Source organism: Conger conger, chromosome 6, assembly GCF_963514075.1.
Source record: "Conger conger chromosome 6, fConCon1.1, whole genome shotgun sequence".
Lineage (NCBI taxonomy): Eukaryota > Metazoa > Chordata > Actinopteri > Anguilliformes > Congridae > Conger > Conger conger.
This window is the reverse complement of record NC_083765.1, coordinates 62,739,126-62,758,091: the sequence shown is the minus strand read 5'-3', so window position 1 is coordinate 62,758,091 and position 18,966 is coordinate 62,739,126. Positions and strand designations below refer to the sequence as shown.

At 42.1% G+C, this 18,966-nt stretch overlaps 1 protein-coding gene across 4 annotated transcripts in view; it reads left to right on the top strand.

Annotated features, from left to right (window-relative positions):
* The first annotated feature begins 538 nt into the window (after positions 1 to 538).
* zcchc7 (zinc finger, CCHC domain containing 7) overlaps positions 539 to 18,966 on the top strand; it is a 44,169-nt gene continuing 25,741 nt past the window's right edge. The window contains exons 1-2 of one of the 4 annotated variants that reach the window (XM_061245616.1): positions 539 to 751; positions 3,743 to 4,286. In XM_061245616.1, coding sequence (XP_061101600.1) covers positions 3,764 to 4,286 — 523 coding nt within the window. In that variant the 5' untranslated portion in view covers positions 539 to 751; positions 3,743 to 3,763. Of the gene's footprint in view, positions 752 to 1,302; positions 1,433 to 3,742; positions 4,287 to 18,966 lie in introns of those variants that run through there. The other 3 variants (XM_061245614.1, XM_061245612.1, XM_061245613.1) reach the window with 3 other exon arrangements.

Below are 18,966 nucleotides of genomic sequence, written 5' to 3'. Positions count from 1 at the left end.
TAGCAGTCAATAGAGGCGGAATGCTCATTTTTGTAGTAATGATAAATAAATAGAAAATAAATCAACCCTAAATCTCTATTTCCAGGGAGCAGTGACGCATTACCATCTAAATCTAATTCCGATACCGAACCCCTGGTAAAGCAAGGCCCGGTATCGAGCTTAAGTCCATTGGTGGGAATGTGTCCTTTGGAATAAAACAATTTACTCCAGTGATGGGCTTTCCTGCCCAGGACACGCATGGTAACATCGCAACAATCGGATGACATTCAGAACAGAACCCCCCCCTAGCAGCTCAGAACATTCTAACGTAAATATAGACTAGAGCACACCCGAAAGAACAAAAAAGCAAGCTACACATACAGACACGTAAACGGAATTGCTAGCCTACACATTATGCAGTAGGCTCCCACTTGCACGCCTGCAGTAGTCGGGGACTTCCAATTCATCAATTCGTTCTTACCACACCGCCTGATACGTTACGTTGTAATTAATATTGTTATTATTATTTTACAACAATTATTTGTAGAAGTCTAATATTTGGTTTAGTCTAATAATTTGATCTTGCTTGAACGCGATTCACACACTCACAACTCCTGGAAAGAGACAGACACTGGTGCTATGGTTGGACAACAAAATACTGCTACGACAACAGTTTCTGAAACCCCGGGAAACACTTTGATCGGTCAAATTTGATCTGCGGCTGGTTTTGGAAGTATTGCTAGGAAAGTTGTTGGCAAATTGGTAAATAGAGGTGAGTTTTTTGTTCGATTGCAGTGCAAATGGTACTACTGTATGGCACTGTAAGTGAATGATAATGTAACGTTCACAATGACCATTGTATGGCCTGCACAAATTGGTTTACATCTGGCAGCGAATTGTGTATGACTAGCTTGCGTAAACACGTGGGTATTCAGGATATAGCTAGGCAGCTAACAACAGGAGCTATAATACAATGTCGGAGCTACATTTTCTAAGTTTGACACAAGCGGAACACATTGAAAAACTCACAGTGAAGTTCAGAATAACTGTGCAGCTATATTGCGTACAAATGTGTTGTTTCGATGGATGGTCGAAACAAACGAGTTAACCTACTAGTTTGAAAGCAGCATGCTATTCACTAGCTAGCTTGCTAATTCACGTTAATTATATCATTGTTCATGATGTAACATGTTACAGTACATGCACGTTCATGTCAAGAAAGTTGAAACTCTAAATGTTTGACCGCTGACAAATAAATCGCCTTTTCTTGAAAGGCTAATTTTGTATAGCTTGCCTTGCATAGCTAGCCTGCTAGCTGCCTGTTGCTAGCTAATGATATTCTTGCGTGCTGAAGTGACGTTTTGTAGAAGTGCGACTTGCTTATGAATTCCGCATCCTTGCTAGCTTTGGCTACATATTGCTGCTGGACAGCTATAACCTGCTGGCACGCCAGGTAACTCAATATATTACTGTCCTGTTTTTAACCAGTATTGTCTAAGGTTGAGTGGCGTTCTTGGTTTAAACCTGGAATGGAAATGCTGGCGTGAGCTAAGAAGTTCTATTGTTTTTTATGTGCCAAGACTGTGATCACGGTCTGGTTGACTACAACAGAATGTTCTGGCCCTTATTGATGAGACAACAATTTAACATCCCTTATTTTACTTTGCACGAAGATATGACATACTTTGACCGTTTATATTCGTTAGCTATAATATCAATGCAAATTAGCCAGCATTCAGTATTTTGTTCTACTTTGTGTAGGTTTCAATCTAATGAAGCTTCTGTGTGTATGTACAGCATAAGCATTTTCAAAGATCAGATGGCTGCACATACCCTTATACAGTCCTTATAAAACACTGCATTACAACACAACGAATTAGCTCATATTGCATCAGCAAAGATGTGCTTATAGGCTGAGGATACGGAGTTATACAATTCTCTCGAATCGGACTCCTGACCCACATACAGTATTTTTGTTCTTTCCTTGCCTGTGAAGTGCAGTCAAAGTGGCAATGTTCAGGTCGATGCGCAATGTAATGTCTCAAACCAGGAGAGAGCTGCTTGTACCTTTTCAAACCCCCAACAGCGTTGCAGGGAAATGAATCATGAATAAACGGTCTACATTTTGGATCTCAGTTGGACTGTTTAGTCTTTCCTTCCTTATTCCTTTCCCCCTTTGTCCTGTTCCCCCGGTTGCTGACTTGTGACCGATTTGTGTCCCTTATAGAGAGAGCCATCGAGTTGTTCATCACCTGCTATCATTACAGAGATGCTCCACTGAACAGATCAGTGGGCCTATACAGAGAGCTCTCTCCAAGTCTAATATTAAGTGCCCTCCTCTCATTGGGTCCACAGGTGTTTTTTCTATGACCTCATTTTGACAGTAGATACTATTTGTGAAATGGCTGGCTTCAGTTTTTTGGATTGGCTTTTGTTTTCTGGAATTTTATAACTGTACCTGTATGACCAAACCCTGGTATAAATTTAAATTATTGCAGCAATGAGAGGCTCACTATCCCAATCTTATGCAACTGTGTGCAATCAATTTTTGAAGCACTATTTCATAAGGTTCTGTTGTAGCAGATTCTTTGGGAACACTCATGAAATGGAGTGAAACTAGGGCTTATTCTACGGTCATGTGCACATTATACAGAAATGGACCCTGTTCATACTTTCATACTACATACTACATCCATCACTGTTCTTTCATGTGCGGTGTCATGACAATGAGTTTGCCGATTTTAGATGCTACCCAAGCAAAGTTCACTTGCAACTGTTTATTTGGGATATTCATTTTTGTCACATGGTGCTTCTATGCTTGGATCATAGCGCACACCCAGGAATCACCAAACAAAACTACTGAAATGCCTCCCAGTTTTGTGACCAAGCAGAAGGGAACATGGTTTACAGCAGGGCTACCCAACCCTGTTCCTGGAGGTATACCATCCTGTAGGTTTTCACAGCTAGAGAGCTCACTGTGCTGCTAACTCAGGTGTGTGAATCAGGTGTGCCATATTAGCATTGAAAGCATCTGCTAGACTGTATGTCTCCAGGAATAGGAGACCGGCTGGGCTGCCCTGGATTATGGGGTGGGAGGATGAGAGTGTGGGAAACAAAAGACCTGAATAAACACACACAATGTAATATAACCATGTTCTATACCATCCCTAAAATGGGACAAACCACATTTTATCCTTGTATAGGGACTGTTTAATTGTTTAAAAGTATTGGAACAGCAAGGCCAATATTGTCCTTTGTTTTTACAATACATTTGGGGTTGAGATAAATAAATGAACAAGACAAGAGTTCAGAATTTCAGATTTTATTTCCTAGTATTTACATCTAGATGTCATAAACTACTTGGACATAAACTACTTACTAAACTACTTACACAGAGAGTATTTAATAAATTAAAGTGAATAACACTCATATTTGGTAACATATCCCTTGCTTGCAATAGCTGCATCAAGCCTGCAACCCATTGACATCACCAAACTGTTGCATTCTTCCTTGTGTGGAGATTTCTTGGTTAATCTTGGTCTCATCAGTACGTAAAATGTTTCAGAACTTTTGTGGCTCATCTCTGTACTTCTTTGCAAATTGTAATCTCTCCTTCCGATTCTTACTACTGAGTGGTTTGCATCTTGTGGTATAGCCACAAGAGGGGACTGTAAGTTCTAGACTTGTATGTCTGCTGTGATATTTAAAATGGCAATGGGCTGCTGGCTTCTGATGATGAAGATGATGATGAATGTCTTCTCAGGTAGCCCGGGGACCCTTCAGCATGTTTGGGGGGTACGAGGCAAGGGAGGACTACGAGGATGAACTGTACCAGGACAGGGAGGACTCCAGTGCCTCAGAGGTGGATAGTGAGCTGGAGTTCAAGCTCTACAGCCAGCTGCATTATGCCTCCTGCCATGACAACATCGAGGTAGAGGAGGAGGTGGAGAATGAGGAGCAGGATGAAGGCCAGCCTTGGCTGGAGGTGAGGGCACAGCCGCTGGAGGGGGTCATCGTTATCAACTCGGACCCTGAGATCATCACCGTGTCAGACAATACGGAAGACGAGGAGGGGATCTGTGTCTCCAAGGGCAGTACGCTGCAGCGCCTCCCTCGCACCAGCAGGGGGCGGCCTCACGTGCACACCTCCTCTCCGCCAGCAGTGCTGAACGACTTCTCGGCGGACTCTGACTCAAATTCTGACTCAGATGGGCTGGAGTCCTGGATGGTACTCGGGCAGGGGAAGCATGACTCTGACAAGACCATCCAGCTCAACTTGGAGGGTGGGGCAATCGTCAGCTCTGCAGGTAAGAACACTGCCACTCACACTGGAATCAGGCATTCTGCCCACTGACTGACTCGCATAGACTGACACAATAACAGACTGCCACTCACTCTGGAATCAGGCATTCTGCCCACTGACTGACTTGCATAGACTGACACAATAACAGACTGCCACTCACACTGGAACCTGGCATTCTGCCCACTGACTGACTCACATAGACTGACACAATAACAGACTGCCACTCACTCTGGAATCAGGCATTCTGCCCACTGACTGACTCGCATAAACTGACACAATAACAGACTGCCACTCACACTGGAAGCTGGCATCCTGCCCATTGACTGACTCATATAGACTGGCACATTAAGATAGATCGATAGAAACCTTTATTGCAGGGAAGTCCCACTGAGACCAAGGTCTCTTTTATAGGGGAGCCCTGATTATAATATAATATTTACAGTGACAAAACAAAATGTACAGTTTGGATCCCAGGAATTCACGTACAGCACGTGAAATATAGGGATAAAATAATAGAATAAATAAATAAAAACATAAAAAGGACATAAGACGGAATAGTGATCTGATTGTCCTAATTTATCACTAAAGGCAGGTACATTCGGCCTCTCTTAGTATCATTAACCTAATTTCTTGAAGGACTTGATCGGGTTAAGGCTATCTAACTTCTGTATATCCTGTCATTTATTCCACATATAAGGTGAAAATGCACCAACAGCGGTATTGCCAAGAATTGTTCTAGTTCTGGGTGCGTAATCCAATCTTGAGATCTGCTACGATGACTTACGGTTTGGATGGACAGCAGCCTGGTCAAGTAGACCGGAATTTTTCCTAGCAAGGCTTTATAAATACAAGGAATGCTATTTTACTTCCTTCTATAATGAAGAAAATACCATCCTACTGAACTGTATAAAGCACAGTGATGTGTTTGGAAACCATCTCCTGTAATGAAGCGCAATGCGCTATGGTAAATTGCGTCCCAGGGCCTTAAAGTACTGCTAGAGGCATGCCTGTGCAGGACATCTCCGTAGTCAAATATGGGTAAGATTGTCACCTGCACAATCCTCTTCCTGTTGTCCAGTGAAAAACAGGATCCATTTCTGTAAAGAAACCCCGATTTTAGACTTAATTATTTTGGACAAGTTGGCCACATGAGTTTTAAGTGAAATCATGATCCAGCCAGATACCTAAATACTTGTAGTACTGAACTTGCTCAATTTGTACATCAGTCAATCAGTATTTGGCTTAGTTGTCTTTTGTGTAGAAAAGATCTTGTCCTTAGTTTTTTCAGTATTCAAAACAAGTTTAAGACCAGCTAGAGCATGCTGTATAAAAGCTGATTGTAAATAAGTAAGTGCCTGGGTGCCCGTTGGTAAAACACTGTGTCATCAGCATAAAAATGCATAAAAATGAGCCTTACAATTTGCTAGCTATATCATTTATATAGAATATATGTAAACAAAATTGGTCCATGTATGGATCCTTGGGGTACTCCTTTCTTTACTTACAATTTTTTACAATTTTTCAACCATAATAGCTTGAGTTCTATTTGAAAGGTAATCCTGGAACCATGAACAGGCTAAGCTATCAAGTCCAATGGAGGACAACTTTTGTATTGAGATTGTATGGTCTACTGTGTCAAAAGCTTTTGCTAGATCGATAAAAAGGGCTGGACATGTTTGTTTATTATCCAACGCTGTTATTATATCATTTATAACCAATGAAGCTGCTGTAATGGTGCTATGACCCGGCCTGAAGCCAGATTGCTGTGGATTTATAATATTGTTGGTAGTAGTTAAAAAGCTACTTAGTTGTTGCTTAACAAGTGATTCCAAGATCTTGGAAAGACAATTTTGAGATGGGCTGATGGCCGTTTACTGAACTGGCATCACCACCCTTGAATAATGGAAGAACATGAGCAGCTTTACATACACTGGGAATAGTCCCGGTCGATAATGACAAATAAAAAATATTAGTTACTGGTTTGGAGTGGGAATATGTATGGAGTAGTACTGCAGTCAGTGGGGCTGCAAAAGATTCGGGACTAAATGATCCTTTCCAGCAGATTTATTCATATCTATGCGTTTTAATTCTAATAGGACCTCTTTCACTGTAAATTCCTTAAATGTAAACAATACTTGAAGAATTTGTGAAACACCTAGAGCTGAGGTCAGACGTGTCTCCTGTAGAGGACTGATTTTTCACATTTTCAAAAAGATTTCCAGCTGCTATAAAATGTTGGTTAAAAAAAAACAGATATTGTGTCTATCAGTAATAGGTCCGGATTCAGTGTGGATAGAGGGGTATTGATGACGAAGGACTGGAATTCAGGCACTTGACAATTTTCCCAAATTTTGCAGTATTGCCCTGACTCTTCGCCAATGACAAGATGAAATATTAGGATTTTGCCTTTTTTATCAATGAACAGCAATTATTTCTTTGTTTTTGAAAAACCTCCCAGTCAGATTGCTTTCACCCATGCTTCACCCCTGACGCGTAGTTCAGTGGATAAAGCACTCGAAAACCAAAGATTGCTTCTATTTTTTACCCTGAGTCTCTTAACTAGAGCATGCTCATCCACAACACAATTAACACATAGGCTCTGACATAAGTTGCGACAAAATTAGGCCATTGCAGACCTCTTTAAAATGGTTTGGGTACGGTGATAGCCAATCTATGTTAACTGACACTTACATTCAAACCAGGCATCCATTCCATTGACTGAAACATAGACTGACACACTAACTGACTGACATGCTGGCCAACATGTACATCAACATGTACACATACCTTTGTCTGAAATGTCACATACTGAATAACATGCTGAGCAGCATTGCCTGACTGACAGAAACAGTGGATGTTTTTTGTATGGGCATAGAGAAAGTGGTAAAATGTCTGAGGTGGTACAGCAGACATTTACAGTCTGTATAGTGTGTTTGGTTGTCTTGGATACGCAGTCACAGGCAAAAGATCCCATATTTACTTGTTCAGTTTTTAAGATTGCTAACTTAAGTGTATTTCTATTTTATTTATGTAGCGATTTTTACAGTCAGTGTCACAAAGAAATGAGTGAAATGGGAATATTGAGGAAAAAACAGACCTGAACCAAAAAATGGAAAGTGAATTAAAAAGAAAAGAAACAACCAGCTAGACCCTATTATTGCTCTTGCTGCCTTTTTATACGTTAGCGGCTAAAAAGGAAACTGAGCTTCTTTTATAGCTTGGAATGATAACTAAATCCTGAGCTACTAGCTCATTAACCCACCCCGAAGTCTTTTCAGTGTTGAAATGTCAGCTAACGCAGCTAAGTTAAAGCAGCGAAAGTGCCAGGAGTGTACTCTGTGCCTCGGCCATCTGCAGACCTGTGCTGTGGCATGGGGGTTGATCTGCATGCAAATGTGGAGAAAGAAGCAGGTAATCTGCTCTCATTTCTGCTGAAAAGTTCAAGAGAAAACTAATTAGGCTGCGAGAAGCTATTGAGTCATATGAAATGAATACAAAATATATTTAGCAAATCTCCAAAGGTCTATACATAAGTTTAACCTGCAGGCTCAGCAAACCATTCTGTATCTCTTTATTTCTTGGTATTTTCCTCTGTCCACTGATGTTTAAAAAAAGAAAACAATCCTTCTGTCTTTTGTGCATTCTCTCCCTCTCTCTCCTCTCTCTGTCTGCTCCTCTTCCTGATTAAAATTTTACTGGGCTTTGGGTGCGAGCCGTGCTTTCTGCACGAGTGGCCATGCTTGCGCAGTGGTGCATGCTGGGACATGCGGTCCGGCTCAGTTTGGGATTTCCTCCAGTGTGCCTTTGTTAGACACAGAGGCTCCCTGTGATCTCTGGAGCCTGTCCTCACCCTGCCCCACCCATGGAGTTCACCAGGCCAGAGCCAGGGGAGGAGGGGCAGTTTAACTGGGCGCAAAAGAGACCGTTTAACTCAGTGGGGCAGGACAGGAAAGCAGGTGTGCTAGAGGTAAATGGGTCAGGGTATCGGGGGCATGGGGGTGAGATGGGGGGGGTTTTGGAGATTGGGTTGGGGGTGTTCTGACAGGGTGAGACCTGGATCCCATCGCGGTTACTACTAGAGATGGTTCAAATATTCCATCTTGGCTGCACTAGAATATTCCAGTATCAAATTAATAATTGAACCATATGTCCTTAGCATGACTGTGAGCTGGCTCTGTCAGTGTTTTATTTTGTGGTGTGGGAAAGGATGAGGTTTGGTTTGGAGTGGGAATATGTATGGAGTAGTGCTGTAGGTTTGGTTTGGAGTGGGAATATGTATGGAGTAGTGCTGTAGGTTTGGTTTGGAGTGGGAATATGTATGGAGTAGTGATGGAGGTTTGGTTTGGAGTGGGAATATGTATGGAGTAGTGATGGAGGTTTGGTTTAGAGTGGGAATATGTATGGAGTAGTGCTGTAGGTTTGGTTTGGAGTGGGAATATGTATGGAGTAGTGCTGGTTGAGTTTTATTGCACAGTGTGTAAAAAGGTAAAAGAGTCAGGGGTGGGGGAATATGTAACAGGCTGGAAACAATCAGCCGGTCTCCCGTCTGTAAATCCAGCCGACTGAGAGGTGGGGGGTAGGCGATAAATCCTTCCTGCACGTCCTGTTTATCCCACACTTCAGTGGGACCCCCCAGGGCAGAGGGGCTGGTGGGGTCCTGGGTGGCGGGTTATGGTCCTGGGGTGGGGGAAAGAGCAGGGGGGTTCTTACCCGTTCTCTGGTCTCCAGTCAGATGGAACCTGAGTGGGGATGGTGGGGGGATGGAGGCTTTTCCCAGGCAGTGTGGGCCATGTTGCTCTGTTATTTTCCTTTCCTTGGTTGGGGTTTGTTTTAGGGAGAAATGGTGGGAGATTTGCTCTGATTTAGAATTTCAGAATTTCTTTTCCCCTCCATGTCCTGTTTTTCATACTGATTCACAGTGTGGCCTCAGAGCCTCTCCGGGCAATCCACAGGCTGTGTGTGTGTGTGTGTGTGTGTGTGTGTGTGTGCGTGTGCGTGTGCGTGTGCGTGTGCGTGTGCGTGTGCGTGTGCGTGCGTGTAAGTTAGTGTGTGTTTGTGTGTGCACGTTAGTGTGTGTTTGTGTGTGCAAGTTGGTCTGGGTTTGTGTGTGAGTGTGCATTCTGCATGGGTGTGCCTGTGTATGTGTGTGTACACGCCTGTGTGTGTGTGCATGCCTGTGTGCGTGCGTCTGTGTTGTGCGTGTGTGCATGCCGTGTGTATGATCACTCTAAGGTGTCAGCAGAGCTCCATGCGGGCAGAGGTGTGGGTGTTTTTTTGCTTAATTTCAGACCTGTGATATAGGCCCTGCTGGGGGCATGCAGTAGAGCCCCAGAAAGGAGGTGCTATAGTTTTGGCAAGGATCCGATGTGAGATCTCTCCTCCCCCTGTCTCTCTGTTACCACTGTCCTGTTCTCCGTCTTTTCCCCTCTACTATCTCTCTAATCCTACTTTTGCTCCTCTCATTTTCTCTTCCTCTGTGACTGTGTTTTTCTGTCTCTTTGACCTGCACTCCAACCCTCTGTCTCTCCTTTTGCGATGAGTATGAGAAACAATATTTTGGTTTTTAATACGGGTTTATAGCTCATCGCAGTTTTAGCAGTTGATTTTAGAAGTCTGGCCTTTCCACGTGCAGTGATGCTCTGTGCTTTGTTATGTGTGCCTACACTCAGTCACATATTAAGAATAAAACTCTTTGCATTAATTGGGTGTCAGTTGTTTGTTACTGTCAGTGCTGGTTTGTTTCTGAGAAGATCTGCTCCTTTCATCCAGGTTCATTGGAGCTCTGAGTTTGCAGGTTGGTGCGTTTGTGCTTGGAGGCTTGTGTGGCTGCTCTCTTCCCTTCTCCACCCTTGGGCCTGAGAGCCAGTGGACCCTCCTGGAGAGCCTGGTGGAGAGCGGTTACATAAAACAAAGGGGCAGGATTTACATTGTAAATGCGTCCTCCGAGATGGGCTGGAAAACTACGGCTGGTTAGGGAGCGATTGATGTGTATCGATTCTGTGCTCTGCCATCGTGCCGCATTGGACGCGCCATGTTTTATTCACACTGCGAGCGTGTGTGTGCACGTGTGTGCGCAGACATGCATATGTATGCAGATGTGTTTGATCTTCGGGGTGGGTGTGGGTTTGGTGAATGTGTGTATTTGGGTGGATATTATTGCTCTGATACAGTCAGGGCGTCATTAAGTGGTTCCCTGTATGCAGAGAATCTCAGAATGAATTATCTCTACCTCTAACATATACATACTGGCTTTTTGAATAATGATAACAACACACAAGAAAACAAACAAACAAAAACAAATTACGAACAAGTAATAATAATAATAATTATAAGAGGAATATTAATAAATAAAGTTATGGTGACTATTATATTTGCTGTTAATATGTTTGTGTCATGTTTCCAGTTTGTTGTGCTGGGGGATGAGGAATCTCACAGGACGCTCCCGGGTGTATGTAAACGCCTGGGGTGGGGTGTGCGGGTTGGGTGGGGTGTGCTGGTTGGGTGGGGGGTGCTGGTTGGGTGGGGGGTGCTGGTTGGGTGGGGGGTGAGGCACAACGATGGGCTCTTATCAGGCCTGCCCAGTGCCACTCCGTGTGGAACGTCACACCGGTTCCCCACGCCGCGTGTTTGATCAGCCTCCAGAAACGCCACGCCGCACACACACGCATCGTCTGTGCGCTGGACTGTCTTTTATCTCTCAGATTTTTCCTTTTTCTGCCCTTTTCTCCCTTCCTCCCTTACGATTTTAAGGGAAGACGATGTGTTTCCGACTCGATACCGGCTGTTTGTAGAGTGTTTGCTACGTGTTGTTCTCACTCTTTCCATGCGTCGCTGTATGTGGAGCGTGTTTCATTCTGTTCTGTCCTACTAAAAAATGACATCGCAGCTCCAGGTCACTGCCATCTGTCTGTCTGCAGGTGCCGGGCTCCATATTGCTCCCATTGTATGAGCATTTGCTCCTGAAATTTATGTGTGCTAACTGGAATTTAGCAGCGCATGCACTTATTGGGATGTATTGATTTTCTCCTTCATTTTTCAACTTTGGAACACATGTTCTACACAATGTTTGTGTAGAGCCCAGGGGTGGCAGCTATTTTCATGTCTTATTTGCAAAAAAAAATACAGCTTCGAAATTTCATGTTAAATATATCCGTGTCTCGGCCTGCGTTGATGGGCAGTATGATGTGAATACACTTTTTTTAATTTAACATTTTGCGTCAATTTAATGTTGTGACATTCACCCTTCACATCAAAAATTATTTATTTGAAGAAGATGCAAAACCTCTCTGGCTTTTACTCTGATGTCAGAGTGAAAATCCCCTCTTTTGTGGGATGCCTTTCTCTACCATTATTTAAAGGTTTTTAATTTGTATATCTTATCTACACACCTATAAATATTTGTCCTTTCTGAAAATAGTTTATTTTTTTCCGGAAAGCATGAAAAGCACAGCATCTGGTTCTGCCTGACAGCTGCTAATCTGGCGTATCAGCCACACACATTTTCCATGTTATTTTGCCATATTTAAATACCACACACACACAAAGAAAATCCCCCTTTTTACTTTAATCATTTTACTATAGAAATATTAGTCAAATATGAACACCGGTTTCGTGATACAACACTGCCTTCATGTTGTCATGAAACCAGGCCCACATTGTCAGTTCACTTTCACTGCTTTGCTCTGTTCTCATTGGTCGGTTTAAACAAAATGGTGGCTGTTATTCAAGTGAGGGGGGAACAAGATCAGACCAAAAAGAGCTCTCTGGCTATAGTCGACTTGTATAAACTCTGTCAGAGTTGATTTGACACTGAACGCTATATTGCGTGTGTGAGGTAAAACTGCAAAACATTCCCTTATTCATTCTCTGTACTCAGATGTGGCACCAAAAGGAGCCTGTACCAGTACCGCCCATTCGTGATTTATGAGCTGGTGTTACCTGGGCACTCTCCCCTAGATGTGAGGAGGGTTTCTGAGGAAAGCCAGGCCTCAACAATGAGCTTGCTGTACCTCCTGGCTAATGGCGTGCTCCTGTGCCACCCCTGACCGTCTGCCACTCGGGTTCAGGGGTTACAGCAGGACAGCAGCTCCCAGACATCACTAGCCTGAGACCCACTGAGTGACATTTACCACAACCCGCTCCTGATTAACCCTTTGAAGAGTAGGTTTTCTGGAATGTTTTTTTCAGAAGGCAGTGTTAAACCACTGTTGAAGCTTTGACCAAGCTAAATTATTGGTTTCTTTTTGAGGCAGTGAATAAAGCAATAGTGTAGTCCTCTTGCCCCTGAAAGATAAAAACCTGTCTACAGAAGTGATTTGGGGAACTGGTATGGGGACAGAGGGCAGGGGGTGTGTCACTGTCAGTAATCTCTCCACGACACACAGCCCCCGCTGGGACTCTTTGACAAAACAAAGTTCACTATAATTGGGGTCTTCTTTGCATACGGAAAAACTGAGAGTTCCTCACTGCCTGCCCTTTTGAACTGACTGTTAAATGGAACGTGTGATGTCAAAACAACTTTTGCTGGTTTTGGCAAATGAGGGAGGGGGGGGGGGTGTGGAGAGAGAGAGATGGAGAGAGAGGGACAAGAGGATTTCAGCGCTGTTTGTTTAAAACGGCATGGCCAAATTCGTCAGATTTAACCACCACTTCTGGATAGCGGTCACGTGCCTGCCACAAACGCTTTTACAATGCACATATTTTATGAAAATATGCAGCGAGGCTTGCACTCCCAGAGGTGTCCTTCTGAGTCCCATAGTCCTGTGCGCTGCCGCCAGTGTCTGAGAGCACAGCATGAGGAGTATGACTCACAGGCTTGACTCCATGTCCAGCGGGGAAGCTCCTCTCTGATTGGCTGTAATATGGGTTTCCACGGCACCGTCTCCTTTGAGGCGGGTTTCAGCGTTCGGCCTGGTGTGGAACGTTATGCTCACTGTGTCCAGCGGGGAAGCTCCTCTCTGATTGGCTGGTGTGGAGCGTTATGCGCACTCTGTCCAGCGGGGAAGCTCCTCTCTGATTGGCTGGTGTGGAACGTTATGCTCACTGTGTCCAGCGGGGAGGCTCCTCTCTGATTGGCTAGTGTGGAACGTTATGCTCACTGTGTCCAGCGGGGAGGCTCCTCTCTGATTGGCTAGTGTGGAACGTTATGCTCACTGTGTCCAGCGGGGAAGCTCCTCTCTGATTGGCTGGTGTGGAACGTGATGCGCACTGTGTCCAGCGGGGAAGCTCCTCTCTGATTGGCTGGTGTGGAACGTTATGCGCACTGTGTCCAGCAGGGAGGCTCCTCTGTGATTGGCTGGTGTGGAGCATTATGCTCACTGTGTCCAGCGGGACCCTCGTCGGGGGTGTGCTGTGACACGGCCCTCGCTGCGGGTCATTGAGTCTCCCCCGCGGGGACCGCCGCGCAGCTCGTGTGTGGAGGTGTACCTTGGCGACATGTTCGATCCGTAAAGGTCCATCGTTTTTTTGTCACCACGTAAATGTCTTTGTGTCCCCCTCCCAGCCTCCCTGCCAGAATCAGTTCGTTTCGGTTTACAAGTTTCCACCGCGACGAAAGTCTCCGCCGTGCGACATTTCATTTGCAACCTTAATTTAAAACTCGCCGAAGCCGTGTTTACTGTATTAACGCCTGTCTCTTTATCCAGGATTAAGGTGAATTAAATGCAGAGATGCAGTCTCTGAACAGCAGGAAGGTGCGCGCGATAATTCACAGCGTTCTGATTCAGGCTTCACGCCGCAGGAGTCGGGCACAGAATTAATTAGGGATAATATCACAGAGCATGTGGCTCACTGATGTATTCAGGTATTTACTTATTTATATTTAATGCGTATTTTGCATTGCACTTTGGTATTTTATAATGAAGGGATCTGACTTAAAACGTTTGGAGCATGCGATTCCTTCTTCGTTTATTGTTGCTTAGCCCTTAGTGCTTTTAAATGGTTGTTTACTAGTCAGAAAGTAGATACTACCTTTCCAAATATTCCCATGTACTTTTCTGAAATATCATTGGTTTCCCATGACTTTTCATTCCCACTCTTGTCCTTATCTCCCCTACACATTTCTTTATTTGGAAAGGCTACCTATGGACATCTCTCTTTTCCAAGCTTGTGTACATTTTCGTTTTGGGTTTTAACCAATACAATTAATATGCTCTCACCTTTGGTGAAACTGCTTGCTGCTTTGTTTATGTCTTTTTTTATTTGTTCTTATTAAACCAAACCAGCTTCTGTTAAATGGACTTACTACAGTATAGGACATGTAGGAATTTTATTGAAACTGCTTTTTTATTCTGATTATGAGTATGCACTAAAAATCTTTTGAGAGAGATAACAGTTTCTGAAGTCACAATTTAAAAGACACTGTATTTTGGGAGAATGAAATATATTTGAACTGTTAAGTCCCCTGCGTTGAATGAGAAATCAATCAGACTTATAAATATATGTACAGAACACAGTCTGAGGGATTTTCCTGGTTTGTAAATGCTGTTTTCACTTTAGACTATGCTTTCATCTTGTTTATTGAAGGTGGTTTGCATTATATGTAATAAGTGCATAGTTGAATTTTTGAGGAGACTTAAAAAATTTTGCTACCTTGCACCTAAATTGCAGTCATACCCTAATTTTCTGAATTTAAATTCATCTGATACAAGTTACACATTTCCTTCAATTCTGAAAAACTAGGGTGGCTACTTATGAAATGTTTTAAAATATTTACAATGAATGTACCTTATATAAATTGGTACTGATGATTCCAGTGTAGGGATACCAGATTAAATAACTGTGTCTTATGTTTTGTGTAAAATAAATATTAAATATATGTGAAATAATATTAATGCTAATATTAATAATATTAAAGTTGGTCCTTCTTTAATGAAAACAATCTCCAAAGGACTGAGACAGGCAAAGTATTGCTTGAATAGGCGACAGAAGAACCATCGATCTGTATTTAAAGAAACATCAGACGTGATTTAATCCTTTTTGCTCATACACAAAGGTACCATAGCCTCTTTGTATTTTGTCTTTGTCTTCCCACAGAGATTTTACCAATTTGACTCTATTCCCAGTTTAAATATAGGCCTACTTTGTGTATGGTCGTAGCACATCTTGAAGCAGTTGTTTAGTTGGACTTAGCAGGCATACAACAAGTAGAGTGCATCCCTTGCTTTACAAGGCTGCCTTATAAAAACCAAACCAAATGTTCAACCAAACAGCATCTCTGGGTTCTAGCTCGTTTGTTTGTGTTTTCATTGTTTTGCATGGTTTTTGTTCTTCATGTGATGAGCTCATAAGTGTCCCTCGTCATATTGGTAATCAATAGTAATTGGTCTGACTCACTCTGGCCAGCTTTGTATTGCCTAGCCTGCTGAATACATCGGAGGGGAGAAAAAAATAGAAATTGTTTATGAGGCAAAAAAGCGTGACGGAACTTCCCCTGCTAAATCTCCTGATATTTATTCAGCATTCGTTCTGATCTGAAATCTTTTCAGTTCCACCCACCCACCCCCAGACCACTCTTCTTTTCTTTCTTAACACACTAGAGAGACGTGCTGTGAATGAATGTGCCGGTTTTTTAGGGGAAAAGAAAGAAATAAAAAAATTAAAAAAGGAATGAAATGTAATCCAGACATGGATACACTGCAGGTATACTAGACGAGGCGGGTAATGGGTTTTTCATAAAGCCTCACCTAAAGGAAGCACATTCTAATGAAGTGCGTTTAGGGGGCATTAAGCTAGCTCAAAGGTTATATTAATACGTCTCCTTGTTTGTGTGAATACTCAAATTCAATTTACAGAAGCATGCTTTAATAGGATTTGCAGCTTTGTGCGGGGAATGTTGGGCGCAGGTCTCTGGGAGGACTGAACCGCACCTGCAGAAAGGCCCAGCCTCGCAGGTGTGCCCGGCCAAAGCGCCCGTCTGTGGGTCAGACAGGAGCACTGGGCTTCGGCCTGTTGGTTATTATTTTATCACCCCAATCCCTCAAATGCGACTCCCGAATGTCCTTCTCCCATCATGTGTGAACAGTGAATTCAATAATGGATGAAGTATATATTTTTTGGCTGCAGAAGCCTTTTCTGCTAGTATTTGAATTTGAATTTGAATTTGAATTTGAATTTGACAAGTATATCTTGAGATTGTTTCTGTATTCAGTGATAAAAATTTGCTTGAAGGGTTTGCTCACCTATCACACAGTAACGTTACATCTCATTCTTTCCATTCATTTAGATTATAAATGTGATCATGATTATCATTTTAAAGAATAATGGAATGTTTATTATATATTTAGACATTCAGTCAGTGTCTGTCTTTGGTGACAGGGATAATTCAAGAAACAATGTCACCCTTTATGTTTCATTAAATAAATATATTGCTAATTTGACAAATGTTGGACAAATCTATTTTGACTGTAAACATTGGAAGATACGAATGTAAACACATCAATGGCTGAGTTAATGGAATTCATATTTTAGTTAAAATAAATGTATTGAAGTTATACATATCAATATGAGATGTAAATTGACATTTAAATATTCCTGGTAAATTTACATGATACATGCAGGGCAAAAGGCATTTTATGCAGAATTACTTTACAGCTATCTGGCAGTACTTTGCTGTGAATTCAAAACAAATTTCTAATCATTTTACTGGCAAGCTGTTTCAGGGGTACATTCTAAAAGTCTTCAAGTAAACAAATTTCAAGAGTAGGTAAATTATTTTTGTTACCCTATACAAAATTTTTTGTCATTCACCTGTGCATGTACACACACCCGCACACACACACACACACACACACACACTGATGCTCACCGATATAAAATGGAGTCACTTCATTGAAAATGCCCTCTTTGGGTTGTCAATGGTGCTTTCACCATCTTCCTTAAAAATAGTCACTCAGATGAGAGATTCCTTGGAATTCCTCCAAAGGAAGTCCTCTATTTAGACGTAGGCATCGCAAAATATTTTTTGTTGTAAAACATCAACCTTTTTTGGCATAGAATCTCAAGAAATGTTTTTGCCAAAGTGCAACAGAATCTGCGTGCATATTGAAAATGCTAGTTTAATTACACATGCAAAAAAATGCTGTGTTGTTTTATGCAAGCCTAACACATTATACATTGTGGAAAATGTCTTTAGCTAAAATGCTTTTCAGTCGTCAGTTAAAAACATGCCCATAGTCCGTTCTTTGATGAGCTGAAGTTATACTAAATTCATATATGCAGATGGGGGAAATGCATTTTCTCTGCAACTAATTTACAAATACTGTTCAGAGACGGTTGTTTTTGGGCTCATCCTGTTTGAGAGAGCCTATACAAAACTTAGATAATAGCATGTCTATGTACAAGTACTTTTGTGCAAGTATACAATGGCGAAACGGACAACAATGATAATTCCTCCAGAAAAATTCTAAGTAAACAATGAACATTCTATCAACATTTCTCCAGGTTAGCTCATTTTTAGAGTGAGAATCTATCTGCTGGACCCTTGTCGTGAAAAGGACTCTGACGTTACCTTATTTCTTATAGTATGTGGATTTCCAAAATGCAGAGAAGGTGCGGTCCCCCTCTTACTTGTTTTACCACCCACATCTTAACAAAATAAGGAGCCTATGGCATGTTAAAATAGGTTATACAGATAGAATACTATAGTAGCTGTTACCATAATGATTGAAATCGCAGGCTGAAAAAAGAAATGAATGCAAAAGAAAAAAGAAAAAAAACCTCACTGGCCCAGTCCTATATGAGACACGTTGGCTGGCTTGTAGCTGCCTCCATTTGGATATGAGAACATTGAGAAACCTTTTTTTTTTTTGTATTTATCAGTACATCAAGCTTTTTGATTGCTTGATTGAGTGACTTTATCTGACCTCCATGTATAACAGACCTAGTAGGTAGTAGATATCAGCCAAAATGGCATGTTTCCTTGTTTGCTTCAATTTTGGGTAGATGAAAATCCCGACATTTTGCTTTTTATTTTTCACATGCTTGTCACATCAATCCTGGGATCCAAAGCAGGAGAGCTGAATCAATTTTCCACCTCCACGTTAATTTCAAAGCATGACAGTGAAACTCAATCAGCAGTGACGAATGCTTTGAGTCAGAGATGCCGCCTACATTTAGCCTACATAGCAGCTAGCGATGAAAATACTTCCAGGTGGCCTGTGAATTTGTGTGCTCATTTGTGTGACTTTTAAACTCTGGAAAGGTAATGCTTTTTCAGAATATTTGTGGCTGTCCACAACCACGTGATGGGGTGGAGGGAACTTGTCCCCCCCAATGTTTGTAGCTGACAAAATTATCCCCATCAATAATAATAGTATAATTTTGCTGCATGACATATTATTTTTCAGAAATTTCTGAGCAAAATGTACCCCCTCCCTGCTCAGTGTCCAACCCATTCCATTCCGCTTGCTGCACTGGGAGCAGCTATGAAAGCGTTAACAAGCGACCATGAAATCAGCTCTGTTTTCTGCTATATACTGCAGTGCCTGGCTAAAAGATTTCTTATGCACTTTTAATTGCATATTTTGCATATTTATTTTTGGAAAACCTTTTTAAAGGGGGTCTGAGAATGGAGAGTTCTTGTTTTTATTGTGATTTTGCATGTGCTTAACTCAAATCTTTTTTTTGTGTTAAATGTTAATATATTATTTTATTTTATTTTTATTATGATTATTATTATTGTTGTT